Raw genomic sequence first — 13,808 nt, forward strand, 5'->3', positions numbered from 1 at the left:
GGAGGCACCAGCGAGTTCACTCTGGAGAGAGGCCGTTCACCTGCTGTGTGTGTGAGAAGGGATTTAGTCATTCATCCACCCTGCAGACACACCGTGTCACTCACACGAATGAGAGACCGTTTAAATGCTCTGACTGTGGGCGTAGCTTCAAAAGCTCTCAGACCCTGATGGGCCACCAGCGCATTCACACTGAGGACAGACCGTTCAGCTGCTCTTACTGCGTGAAGAGATTTAGAACATCATCCCAACTGCTAATACACCAGCGAGTTCACACTGGGGAGACACCCTTCACCTGCCCTGTGTGCGGGAAGGGTTTCAGTCATTCCTCCACCCTGCTGGCACACCAGCGAGTTCACACTGGGGAGAGGCCGTTCACTTGCTCTGACTGTGGGAAGGGATTCACTCAGATCGCCAATCTGCTCACACACCAGCGAGTTCACACTGGGGAGAGGCCGTTCAGCTGCTCTGAGTGTGGGAATAGATTTAAACGGTTGTCCCACTTACTGAGACACCAGCGAATTCACAAGTGATTACAGGAGTTGGATTCTGCTGTTAATCACATCCAGGACTGAACCATGTTCACACTGACAGTTGGTAAAGTGGGAGCTTCAGAGGGCTTCTGTCTGCTGACTGTCTGGTCTCACAGCTTTCCTTCAAGTGGGCTGATGTTATTTGAGCCAGGGAGAGCACATTTCCACCAGGGTGGCGTGATGGCAGAGTGGTTAGCACTGCTACCTCACAGAGGCAGGAAACTCGGGTTCCATTCTGGCCTTGGGTCACTGTCTGTATGGAGTTGCACATTCTCCCCGTATCTGTGTGGGTTTCCTCTGGGTGCCTAGATTTTCTCCCACAGTCTGAAGATGGTTGGGTGGATTAACCATGCTAAATTGTCCCTTAGTCACAAAGATATTGAGGTTGTGTGGGTTACAGGGAGAAATGGGTGAGAAGGCTTGGGTAGGATACTCTTTTTAGAGAGTCGGTGCAAACCCGATGGACCAAATGGCCTCCTTCTGCACTGTCGGAGTTCTTTTATGATTCTAAATGATCCACATCTCTAGGTAGATCTAAAATACATTTGGTTGACTTTCCATTGAGTCTACAGCACAGGGCAAGGCCGATCGGCTCAATAGGTCTGTGTCAGTATTGATGTTCCACCTCTTCATCTCCCCCCATCAGCATATCCTTCTATTCCTTTCTCCCTCATGTATGTATCTAGCTTCCCCTTCAATGTATCCATGCTGTTCACCTCAACCAATCGCTGTGGTAGTGAGTTCCACATTCTTGTCACCTTCCTTATTCCTGGAACCATTCTGGTAAATCTCTTCTCCACCTTCACAAGGACCCTCACATCCTTCCTAAAGTGTAATGATCAGACCTGGGCTCTGTATCCTGTTGTGGCCTCACCCACAGCTTTAGAAACTATCAGTGTAACTTCCTTGCTTTTGTTCTCAATTCCTCGATTTCTGAAACCCAAGGTCCCAGATAATGGAAACAGGAACACCAGACTGTTTTGCTAGAACGTAAAATGCGTTTTAACAACATTCTTAAAATGGCTAAAGAAAATTTTGACCAATGAAGGAAGGAGTTGTTGACACAAACAGAAACCATTTTGATCTTGCTCTCTCCAAAAGAGAATCCAGAATGTTTGAGTCTGGGAAATGAAATTAAAAATGAAGCTCCAGCTATAACTGAGCAAGAAGAAGACAGTTTCAATGTGGAATTGAGTGGAATATTCTCTCTGGATTTAAACAATGGAGGAACTGCAAACATGGAAGAAAATAAATTTCAAAATGTGAACTCTGAACAGACTGTTTTCAAAATAGAACTTGAAAATTCACAAATGAACAGCAATGAAGACTCTCCTTTTGCAGGAGGAACTTTGGACTATAATTATTGTAAGAAGAAAACTTTCAGAAAAGACTGCAAGCAGTAATTTCCATCTTCAGTGGACTGAGATTCCTGGACATGGAACCCAGCAGTGTGCTGTTATCAAGCTGGACTTGTGAATGTGAAGTGGACAATGGAGGGATTATTGTGTCTATTACAGGTTATAAGATAGATCAACACAGGAAAACAGTGGATTTAGGAACAGGAGTCGGCCATTTGGCCCTTCGAGCCTGCTCCGCCATTCAATAAGATCATGGCTGTTGTTAAGATATACAGCATGTTGTAGATTGTAATATTCTAAATGGGATATTATGAAGGTGATACATTTCCATTTCTTCCTGTTTTTGTTACAGAAATCTAATTTCATAATTCCTATGTTTTAGAAATAAGAATTAGTTGCAAGAATTGCTTTTAAAAAATGGAAAACCTGGATTGAGAATCTGATGAAAACACCCTCAGGGAATTCGCAGTCACAAAGCATGGCCCATGTTGGTTTAAGAAGTCAAAACTCGAGAGGTAAGAACTGTAAAAGGTCAGCTGGATCTTTTAGCTGGAGACATTGGGTCTGACAATTATTGTACTGTTTTTGTCAGGTGAATTCTTCATGCAGACCTCAGGAAAAAAGGTTTAGTTTTGAAGCTAAATATCTGTCAGATATTCCACCCGGTCTCTGTTACCATGGGGATATGTGATTCAGGGTGGAGCCTTGGTTAGAATTAGACCATAAGATACAGGAGCAGAATTAGGCTATTCGGCCCATCGAATCTGCTGTGCCATTCGATCATGGCTGATAAATCTCAATCCCATTCTCCTGCCTTTTCCCCGTAACCTTTTGAGTCCTTTCCAATCAATGACCTGGTTCCAGCGGACAGTCTGCAGTTAGCTTGGAAGCCACCAGTTGTGGGACCAGGAGCTGTGAACCAGCTGTGGAACAAGAAGCCTAGAGGACCATTAGAAACCAGGGGTGTTTCCAACATTTAAATCCCTCAGCAAGAATGCAGTGAAGCCCATGTTTGGACTGAGGAGTCCACAGTTTGAGAGCTTAAAGGAAAATTGGAAGCTTGATCCCGCCCGAGCGTTCCCCTGTTCGATCGGAATTCCACATTGGCCCAAAACCTCAACCCCCCTCCCTGGGTGAGGTGCCCCACAGCCTGAGCCGCCTCGCGGAAATGTCCTCCGTGCCTTTTTCTACCGCGCGGAGGCGTTTCCTGTGCGGGCTGCTGCTGCACACCCTCCACTACCGCCTCCTCGCCTGTCGCCCGGATACACCTTGGCGGGCCTTGTTGCCGCCGGGCGGCGGAGGTCCCCGCTGGAGGTCCCTCTATGGAGGGATCTCCCCCAATTACGTCGGGGACCTGGGGTGGAGGGTGATGCATGCAGCAGTGCCGCACAACCGTAGGATTCACTGGTTCACGGGCTCCGAAGACTGCCCTTTCTGCGGCCTTGTGGAGTCCGTGGACCATGTCTATGTTTTGTGTCTTAGGCTGCACTCCCTTTATGTTTTCCTAAAGAACCTTTTATTGATGTTCTGTTTGCACTTCAGTCCCACGCTCCTGATCTACGGACACCCGGTGCGGAGAGGGGAGGGTCGGGATGGCGACCTCCTCGTGAACCTGCTCCTGGGCCTGGCGAAACGCGCCATTTACCGGTCCAGGCAGCGGGCGATCGAGGGGGCCGTCCATCCTGACTGTCTTCCCCTCTACCGCGGCTACGTTCGCGGCCAGGTGTCCCTGGAGAGGGAGCATGCGGTGTCCACGGGCGCGGTTGACGCCTTCCGCGCCCGCTGGGCACCGCAGGGGTTGGGGTGCATTATTGACCCTGACAATCAAATTTTAATTTGATGTTTTTAAGTTTCCTTTGTACTTGGATTTCTGTTCGGGCTGTTCCCCCTCCTTTTTGGGGAGCTGCCCCTTTTACTTTGTCCTGACTTAATCTGAGTTTGTTTATTTGGTTTGACCTAAAAAGAGGGCAACATCTGGGAGGAAATCAATGTTTCCCCCTTTCCATTTCTTTTCTCATTCTGGGGGGAAACTGGGGACTTGCAGCAACTGAAGGGAAAGGAAGTGAATCCAGTCTGTATATTCCACACATTTTTAGTCCAGTTATATGGGCATATATCTGTCTGGCCGCCTGCATTGAGATTTCCAGCTGTGTGTGTCCAGGACAGGAAGCCGTGAGCATGGATCTGTCAATCAGCCTCAATCAGCACCTTCAGGAGAATTGGGAGGGTGAATATTAGATACAGCAGAGTGAGAATGGAGGGAGAGTGTGTGGGATGGAGATTTACAGCTTTTGGGGATTGAGAGAGAAAGAATGTTCCATAGAAACTGGAATTGTCTGTTCTGAATTTCTATCCTGTACTGACACTGATGACTTGTGTCAACTTGTTTTACAGGATATTGAAAGAGGAATCACAGGCTGAAATCTCAAACGTCACGTCTAGATCTGGCAGAGTCATATTCCTTGGGACCTGAATATCATCGGCCATTGAATCTGGAAGATTTGAAAAGATTTCAAACATTACTGTGACTGGAAAAGCACCAACACACTTCCACATTCGAGTGAGTGTGTTCCAGTGCACTGACTGAAGAGCTTTAACGAGTTACACAGCCTGAATAATTATCACACCATTCACAGTGGGGAGAGACTGTACCCGTGTTGTGTGTGTGGACAAGGCTTCAACTGATTGGCCACCCAAGGGAGAGGCAAGGACACCTGCACCATGGAGAAACCATGGAAATATGCAGACTGTGGAAAGAGATACAGATACCCCACTCTGCTGGATGCTCATCGGCGCAACCACACTGGGGAGAGGCCGTTCATCTGCTCTGAGTGTGGGGAGGGATTCATTCGGTTCCCCCACCTGCAGACACACAAGCGAGTTCACACTGGAGAAAGACCATTCACCTGCTCTCAGTGTGGAAAGGGATTCACTGTGTCATCCACTTTGCAGAGACACCAGCGAATTCACACTGGGGAGAGGCCGTTCACCTGCCCTCAGTGTGGGAAGGGATTCAACCAGTTATCCAATCTATGGACACACCAGCGAATTCACACTGGGGAGAGGCCATTCACCTGCTCTCAGTGTGTGAAAGGATTCACTCGGTTATCCGACCTGCAGACACATCAGCGCGTTCACACTGGGGAGAGGCCGTACACCTGCTCTCAGTGTGGAAAAGGATTCAGTGTGTCATCCACTTTGCATAGACACCAGCGAATTCACACTGGGGAGAGACCATTCACCTGCTCTCAGTGTGGGAAGGGATTCACTCAGTTATCCCACCTGCTGAGACATCAGAGAGGTTACACTGGGGAGAAACCGTTCACCTGCTCAGTGTATAAAAAGGGTTCAGAATTTCATCCCACCTGCTGAGACATCAGAGAGGTTACACTGGGGAGAAACCGTTCACCTGCTCAGTGTATAAAAAGGGTTCAGAATTTCATCCCACCTGCTGAGACACCAACAAGTTCACAGGGGTTGGATTCTGCTGTTATTGTTTCTGCTCTCAATTACATCCAGGACTGCATTTTGTTCATTCTCACAGTTGGTCAATGGGGAGGGTCAGAGGGTTTCTTTCTGCTGGACTGGCCGGTCTCACAACTTGGCCTCCAGTGGGCTGATGCTCTTTGAGTCTTGTTGCGAATACCTGGTTTCAAATTTCACACGGATCACAGAGTGACCGGGAGTGAGGAAGTTCAGAGATATTTAGTCAGCATTTCTGTTTGAAACCCCACCAATGCCCATCCAATTTCCTTTGTAATTGTTTATTGTCTCCACTTCCTCCACCCTCATAGGCAGCGAGTTCCAGGTCATTACCATTCGCTGCATCAAAATATTCTTCCTCACATCCCCCCTGCATCTCTGACCCAAGACCATAAATCTGTGTCCCCCTCACCCTTGTCCCATCAGCGAATGGGAACAGCTTTTCTTTGTCCACCTTATCTAAACCTGTCAGAATCTTGTCCACCTCTATCAAATCTCCCCTCAACCTCATTTGCTCCAAGAGGAACAACCCCAGCCTGACATTGACAATAAAGAACAAACTAACAGAATATGTTAATACCTAAAATCAAATGGGAATGTTTAATTTCTGTTTTAAAGATATTGTGAATATATTGTCCTGGACAATAAAGGAATTGGAATAACTCACCTTGGGTGTGGTTGAATGGAATATATCAATCTGATATCCACCTGCAGTCGAGTGAATGTCTGGAATGTGTAGCTGGAAATCCCTCCTTATGGGCTTACTTACACCTGAGGCATTGTAGCAGTTCAGGAAGGCAGTGTTGGGGTTGACCACGGCCGAGGCAGCTACATACAGCCACATATTCTGTTATAATTGAAGGACAGCAGATTGAATGTGAGGCATTGTGGGACTGGACTATTTTGACCACATTCCTGTGACTGCTCAGTTTCTGCAATCACAGACCATTAAAGCTGCTTAGCAGGGCCCCAACAGAGGACCTGGTGAGAATATTTACTCAGAATGAGTTAGAATTAAACTCATCCCAGGACCGGCTGGTGTTCAGCGGCTGAGATTCCTGAATCTGTAAAAAGGGGGTCCGACCAGTCAACAAACTGGTAGGTAGTTGGTTAAGAAGTTAAAAAGCGTTCTCAGGCATTGTTTAAATTATTTTATCCCAAATTTGTGTTAAGAACTATGAGGGACATGTGACCCGTTAGTCGGTGAAGTAACGGTACACTCCAAATAGCACTGGACTGAAAAGCAGACCTCTGAGAGTAGATTCTAATGGTTATAAACTGACCCAAGCATGGCCAGTGAAAATGTCAGAGCTCGAGTGAGGACTGGACAGGTATCTTACCTGCTATTTGGAAACTAAGAGCAAGAAACTTATTGATAAAATTATTAGAGAATACAGCCAACGTTTCGAGACTGGAAGACATTTCATAACAGCTCTTATGAAGGGTCATCCATACCTGAAACATTGGCTCCACTCTGTCTCCACAGATGCTGTAAGAAGTCTCACAACACCAGGTTAAAGTCCAACAGGTTTATTTGGTAGCAAATACCATAAGCTTTCGGAGCGCTGCCCCTTCGTCAGATGGAGTGGAAACATTTCCACTCCATCTGACAAAGGAGCAGTGCTCCGAAAGCTTATGGTATTTGCTACCAAATAAACTTGTTGGACTTTAACCTGGTGTTGTGAGACTTCTTACTGTGTTCACCCCAGTCCAACGCCGGCATCTCTACATCATGTCCACAGATGCTGCCAGACCTGCTGAGCTTTTCCAGCATTTTCTGTTGTTGTTTCAGATTCCAGCATCCGCAGTGTTTAACTTTTATGATAAAATGATTCGGTCTGATTGGAATCCCCACGACCTTCCTGCAAAACAGAGGGAGTGGTGGCAAAAGGGGAAAAAGGATAAGGATGATAAAGTCTGGGTTCTGATTCTCCGAGTTCATGGAGAATAAACAAAATGAGTGAAGCAGTTTATAAAGAACAGAAGTTACCCATCCCTAACAAAAACTGATCAAATTAAAATAATTAGGTTATGGAATATAACAAAAAAATTAAGAGATGAAGTTTACAATCGAGTTTGTTTTGATTTTTATACTTGTGTAAAGTGATGTAATTATGTGCCAATTTTTTTCTGCTCACTCTCCCCATCCCTTTAGGTTCTGTAGGAAAGTTAACCCTTTCAGCAGACAGTTCATTTCTTTTCAAATCATCTGAAAACTCATGTCTATTTTAGTTTATAATTGAAGATTTCTGGGAATTGGCTAAGATGGGCTTTTGACATTTTTAAAGTAAAACAAAGTGGTCTTGAGAAGGCAATTTGGTAGAGAGAGGTGGAGGGAGAGATGTTTACAGAGAGGTTTTGAGAGCTGTTGGTTTTACAAGTTATCCATGTTTTTGGAGCGGTCACTTCATGTCCTGGTCTGAGAGGGATGGAGAGAAGTCTGTTCAATTGTTAATGTTAAACTTTCTCTATGAACTGTTAATCGACACTCTGTTTTAACCTTTCTGACTTGTTTCATTTTTAATGATTAATAAACTTTTGAATTCGCGATTTAAATTGTTCTTTCTTGCCAGATGGTTAAGTCACTGGAACCTGTTGTGATTTACGATTAGGGAGGTTATTGTAAACAAAAGAACCCCCATAAATCTTATTTCAAATAAATCAAAGTTCTTACAAATGGAATGCTATCCTTTATTACAAGAGAAATTGAACATTGGAGTAAAAATGTTCTGCTTCAGTTATGATGTGGAGATGCCGGCGTTGGACTGGGGTAAACACAGTAAGAAGTTTAACAACACCAGATTAAAGTCCAACAGGTTTATTTGGTAACAATTGCATTTGATTCATTGATTAACTATAACTCAATTAAGGCTCATGACTTTCTCATCTGTTAATGACTGGTAGCTAATAAATAGCTACCAGATGGGGCAGATGTTTGAGGGCAAATCAACATCTGGCATGTGGGAGGCTTTCAAGTGTAAGTTGATAGGGATTCAGGACCGGCACATTCCTGTAAGGATGAAGGATAAGTATGGCAAGTTTTGGGAACCTTGGATAACGAGAGATATTGTGGGTCTAGTCAAAGAGAAAAAGGAAGCATTTGTCAAAGCTATGAGGCTGGGAACACACGAAGCAAGTGTGGAATGCAAGGAAAGTAGAAAGAAACTTAAGCAAGGAGTAAGAAGGGCTAAAAGGGGTCACGAAAAAGCATTGGCCAGCAGGATTAAGGAAAATCCCAAGGCTTTTTATACATATATAAAGAGCAAGAGGGTAGCCAGGGAGAGGGTTGGCCCACTCAAGGACAAGGGAGGGAATCTATGCGCGGAGCCAGAGGAAATGGGCGAGGTATTAAATGAGTACTTTGCGTCAGTATTCACCAAAGAGAAGGACTTGGTGGATGAGGAGTCTGGGAAAGGGTGTATAGATAGTTTGAGTCATGTTAAGATCAAAAAGGAAGAGGTATTGGGGTTCTTGAGAAACATTAAGGTAGACAAGTCTCCAGGGCTTCATGGGATATGCCCCAGAATACTGAGAGAGGCAAGGGAGGAAATTGCTGGGGTCTTGAGAGAAATCTTTCTATCCTTACTGGCGACAGGGGAGGTCCCAGAGGATTGGAGAATAGCCAATGTTGTTTCTTTGTTTAAGAAGGGTAGCAAGAATAATCCAGGTAATTACAGGCCGGTGAGCCTTACATCAGTGATAGGGAAATTATTGGAGAGGATTCTTCGACACAGGATTGATTCCCACTTGGAAAGAAGTGGACGTATTAGTGAGAGGCAACATCGTTTTGTGAAGGGGAGGTCGTGTCTCACGAACTTGGTCGAGTTTTTCGAGGAAGTGACGAAGATGATTGATGAGGGTAGGGCAGTGGATGTTGTCTACATGGACTTCAGTAAGGCCTTTGACAAGGTCCCTCATGGCAGACTGGTGCAGAAGAAGTCGCATGGGATCAGAGTTGAGCTGGCAAGGTGGATACAAAACTGGCTCAGTCAAAGAAGACAGAGGGTGGTGCGTTTCTGAATGGAGGGCTGTGACAAGTGACATTCCTCAGGGATCAGTGCTGGGATCTTTGCTATTTGTAATATATATAAATGATTTGGAGGATAATGTAACTGGTTTGATTAGTAAGTTTGCAGACGACACAGAGGTTGGTGGATTTGCGGGTAGCGATGAGGACCATCAGAGGATACAGCAGGATATAGATCAGTTGGAGACTTGGGCAGAGAGATGGCAGATGAAGTTTAATCCGGATAAATGTGAGGTAATGCATTTTGGAAGATCTAATACAGATAGGAAATATACAGTAAATGGCAGAACCCTTAAGAGTATTGATAGGCAGAGGGATCTGGGTGTACAGGTACACAGGTCATTGAAAGTGGCAATGCAGGTGGAGAAGGTAGTCCAGAAGGCATATGGCATGCTTGCCTTCATCGGCCGGGGCATTGAGTTTAAAAATTGGCAAGTCATGTTGCAGCTTTATAGAACCTTAGTTCGGCCACACTTGGAATATAGTGTTCAATTCTGGTCGCCACACTATCAGAAGAATATGGAGGCTTTAGAGAGGGTACAGAAAAGATTTACCAGGATGTTGCCTAGTATGAAGGACATTAGCTATGAGGAGAGGTTGGAGAAACTTGGTTTGTTCTCACTGGAACGACAGAGGATGAGGGGCGACCTGATAGAAGTCTACAAGATTGTGAGAGACATGGACAGAGTGGATAGTCAGAAGCTTTTTCCCAGGGTGGAAGAGTCAATTACTCGGGGGCACAGGTGTAAGGTGTGAGCGGCAAGGTTTAAAGGAGATATACGAGGCAGATTTTTTACACAGAGGGTGGTGGGTGCCTGGATCATGTTGCCGGGGCAGGTAGTGGAAGCGGATATGATCGTGACTTTAAGGGGCATCTTGACAAATACATGAATATGATGGGAATCGAGGGATATGGTCCCCGGAAGGGTAGGGGTTTTAGTTCAGACAGGCAGCATGGTTGGTGCAGGCTTGGAGGGCCGAAGGGCCTGTTCCTGTGCTGTAATTTTCTTTTGACTATTGGCATTATTTTATAATGACGACTGCATTTGCTTTTTTCTTTGTATCTTGGAGCCTGCAAGCTCACTTTCCGTTGTATTTGTGCACTATACAATGACAACATTGAAGTGATTTGGACCCGCCAAATGCTATCCATCAAAAAGCAGGTCATGAAGAAAGTCCAATTTTGGGTTGGCATCAATTTGAAGCTCACAAACGGTCCACCTTAAATTACCAAGGAATTGGCATTTCCTACTTCCTCGACCTGGTTTCTAATCACTGGCTGAACTTTAACTTTTTTAAAAGCACAACCTCAGAATTAAGGGACGATCCTTTAAAACAGAGATGAGGAGGAATTTCTTCAGCCAGAGAGTGGTCAATCTGAGGAACTCTTTGCTGCAGAAGGCTGTGGAGGCCGGGTCATTGAGTATCTTTAAGACAGAGATATATAGGTTCTTGATTAACAAGGGGATCTGGGGTTATGGGGAAAAGGCAGGAGAATGGGGATGAGAAAAAAATCAGCCATGATTGAAAGGCGGAGCAGACTCGATGGGCCGAGTGGCCTCGTTCTGCTCCTATGTCTTATGGTCTTAAGGAGTCAAATTTTATTAATACTCTGATTAGAAGTAATGCATACCCGACAAGAATTTTTTTAGCATTTGGAAAATCCAGAGATAGTGAATTATGCTGAAGTTGCAACTCCGTGAACGAAACGATTGGACATATTTGAGACTCTTGTCCTTTTGTCAAAAATGCCAGAATCCTCAGACACAATAAGATCTTGCATCAATTGGAGGAGTATGCACACACACATCATTTTAAAGTTATTTCAGGACCCCCAATAAGAACGGCCGATAAAACAACTGTATAAACCCGACATGCTGATCAGCAATGGGAAAGAAGTTGCGGCTGTTGATATCACAACAAGATTGAAGATAACATTAATTCTCTGGAAAAAGCATGGGATGAAAAGGTTAAGAAGTATCAACATCCAACTAAAGAGATGAAACAACTGACAGGTGGCTCTACTGTGAAGTTTTTTGGGTTTATTATAGGTGCCAGGGAAAATGATGTACACAAAATGACCTGATGTTGAAATTCCTCAATATCCAGAAATTTAAATTGTTTGTGGAACAAATCTGCCGACTGGCATTGTTACAGACGGTAAAAATGTTACAGATTTTTACAGACAAATGATGTTGCCTTATTGTTAACCACTTTTAATTCTTTTTTTCTTTTTGTATGTTTTGACATTTTATATGCTGATTTGTATATCTTGATCTTGTTTCTTTTCTTTAATTCATATTTTATTTAATAAAGTTTACTCTGTAATTTTATAATATATGCAACATCAAAACACACATGAAATGATGAGGGATTTATACCATTGTCAAGAGGCGTGTCTCATTAGCTCTGCATTACCCCGATTGGTTTTATTCTGCAGTTACAAAGGCATTAATTTAATATTTACAATTTTATTTTTTTAGCCCTCGATGGGTCGCCGGCATCGGAGCATCGGGACCCTCCCGATGCATCCTCTGTCAGAACACCGACATGCCCTGCCCCTGAACGACCCTCCCCCGCACCCCCTTGGCAGAGATTCCCCCCCCCCAAGCCAATCACAACCCCCCCCCATGCAGAGCTCCCCTCTTGACAAGCACCCCCCCTTGCAAAAGCCCCCCCATCATGTTAAATACCTCTCCAGGTCCCACCACCACACGCCCCACCCCCTTGGCACCGTCCATGGTGCACTTAGGGCACGCAACCAGGCACTGCTACGATGCCAGGTGGGCATGCCAGTGTGGCATTGCCCAATTTGCACTGCCCAGATATTCCCCCAAATCACCTGGTGGTTTCTTTGGCCTCTGATTCCACCGCCCCCCCCCCCTCCCCTCCCCTCCACCCCCCCCCCCTCCCCCCTCCCCATCAGCGTGGTCCAAGCACCTGGTCCCCGCTGGTGAAGACCAGCAGTGATTCTCGTTGGTGTGATGTCTCAACCGTACCGAACCGAATCCAACAATCATATTGCAATGTAAGCAACTCTATGCAATTAGCCTTCACCCTCTTTCTGGTCACAAAACCATTCACGCCGGCAAAACAGGGCCAGGAAGATAGCAATACTTTCGTCTCGCAAGCCTATCTTCCCAGCTCACCGCGCTGATCGAGCGGCAAGTCAAGCCGGTAAGATCACCCCCTGTATCTTTCTTTCACACTCAGACTGAACCAATCAGCCTTATTCTTGAGGCAGATTTCACAGAATATAACGTCTTCTGGCTGATCAAAAGGAAAGAAGAAATTCTTAGTTTAAACAGTTGCTGCTAGCTACACAGATTCCACAAGCGTTTAGGTGAATACAGTATTCATTTTGAAATAAAGGTCCAGTCACGATAGAGTTGTGGAACACCTCCGCTCAGTCCACAAGCATGACCCTGACCTTCCACTTGCTTGCCATTAGAATTCACCACCTTGCTCTCACACTCACATTTCTGTCCTCGGCCTGCTGCAATGTTCCGGAGAAGCCCAACACAAGCTGGACAAACAGCCCCTCATCTTCCGATGAGGCACTTTACAGCCTTCTGGACTCAACATTGAGTTCAACAACTTCACACCCTGAACTCTCTCCTCCATTTTGATTTGTTGTTTTTTGCCGAGTGCCAGTCTGCATCTTGTTTTTGTTTTTTTGCTTCCAGACAGAGCTGTCCTTTATCCTGCCATTAACACTTACTCTGGACCAATGCTTTGTTTCTTTACTGTAACCATTCCCTCTCCCTTTGCCTTTTGTTCCGGGATATTTTTGTCATTTAATCTCACCCGCCCTCTCACCAATCCCTGACTTTCCCTTTTGTTCTACCTGCCCCTCCCCCCTTTCTCAGCAGCATCAAACCCATCACATTTCTCCCTCTCTTTCGTTTTGAAGTAGAGCTGCATTGGACATAAAAAGTTATCTTTGTTTCTCTCTCCACAGATACTGCCAGAGCTGCTGCGATTTTCCAGTTCTTTCTGTGTTTATTTCAGAGCTAACTGTAGCAGTGGGAAAAACACTATTTATTATGCAGATAAAATAAATGTCCTTCATCAGCTTTTGTGGATCATTTCAGTGGAAATGTGCTCTCCCAGGCACAAAGAGCATCAGCCCACTGGAAGCAAAGTCATGAGACTGTCCAGTCCAGCAGAAAGAAACCCCCCGACCCTCCCACTTCACCAACTGTCAGAATGAACATGGTTCAGTCCTGGATGTGATCAACAGCAGCAATAACAGCAGAATCCAACCCCTGTCATCACTTGTGAACTCGCTGGTGTTTCAGCAGGTGAGATGACTGAATGAATCCCTTCCCACACACAGCAGGTGAATGGTCTCTCCCCAGTGTGAACTCGCTGGTGTGAGAGCAGATAGTATGAATCACTGAATCCCTT

General features: G+C 45.3%; 1 protein-coding gene across 1 annotated transcript in view; it reads left to right on the top strand.

Moving 5' to 3' along the window:
- LOC144484227 (uncharacterized) overlaps nucleotides 1-13,808 on the top strand; it is a 145,851-nt gene that overhangs the window by 16,230 nt on the left and 115,813 nt on the right. Inside the window, exons 4-5 of the mRNA XM_078202762.1 lie at nucleotides 2,241-2,403; nucleotides 4,283-5,189. Of these exons, the coding sequence (XP_078058888.1) occupies nucleotides 4,610-5,189 (580 nt within the window). The 5' untranslated portion in view covers nucleotides 2,241-2,403; nucleotides 4,283-4,609. The remainder of the gene's footprint in view (nucleotides 1-2,240; nucleotides 2,404-4,282; nucleotides 5,190-13,808) is intronic.

The sequence above is a fragment of the Mustelus asterias genome, unplaced genomic scaffold (assembly GCF_964213995.1).
Source record: "Mustelus asterias unplaced genomic scaffold, sMusAst1.hap1.1 HAP1_SCAFFOLD_96, whole genome shotgun sequence".
Lineage (NCBI taxonomy): Eukaryota > Metazoa > Chordata > Chondrichthyes > Carcharhiniformes > Triakidae > Mustelus > Mustelus asterias.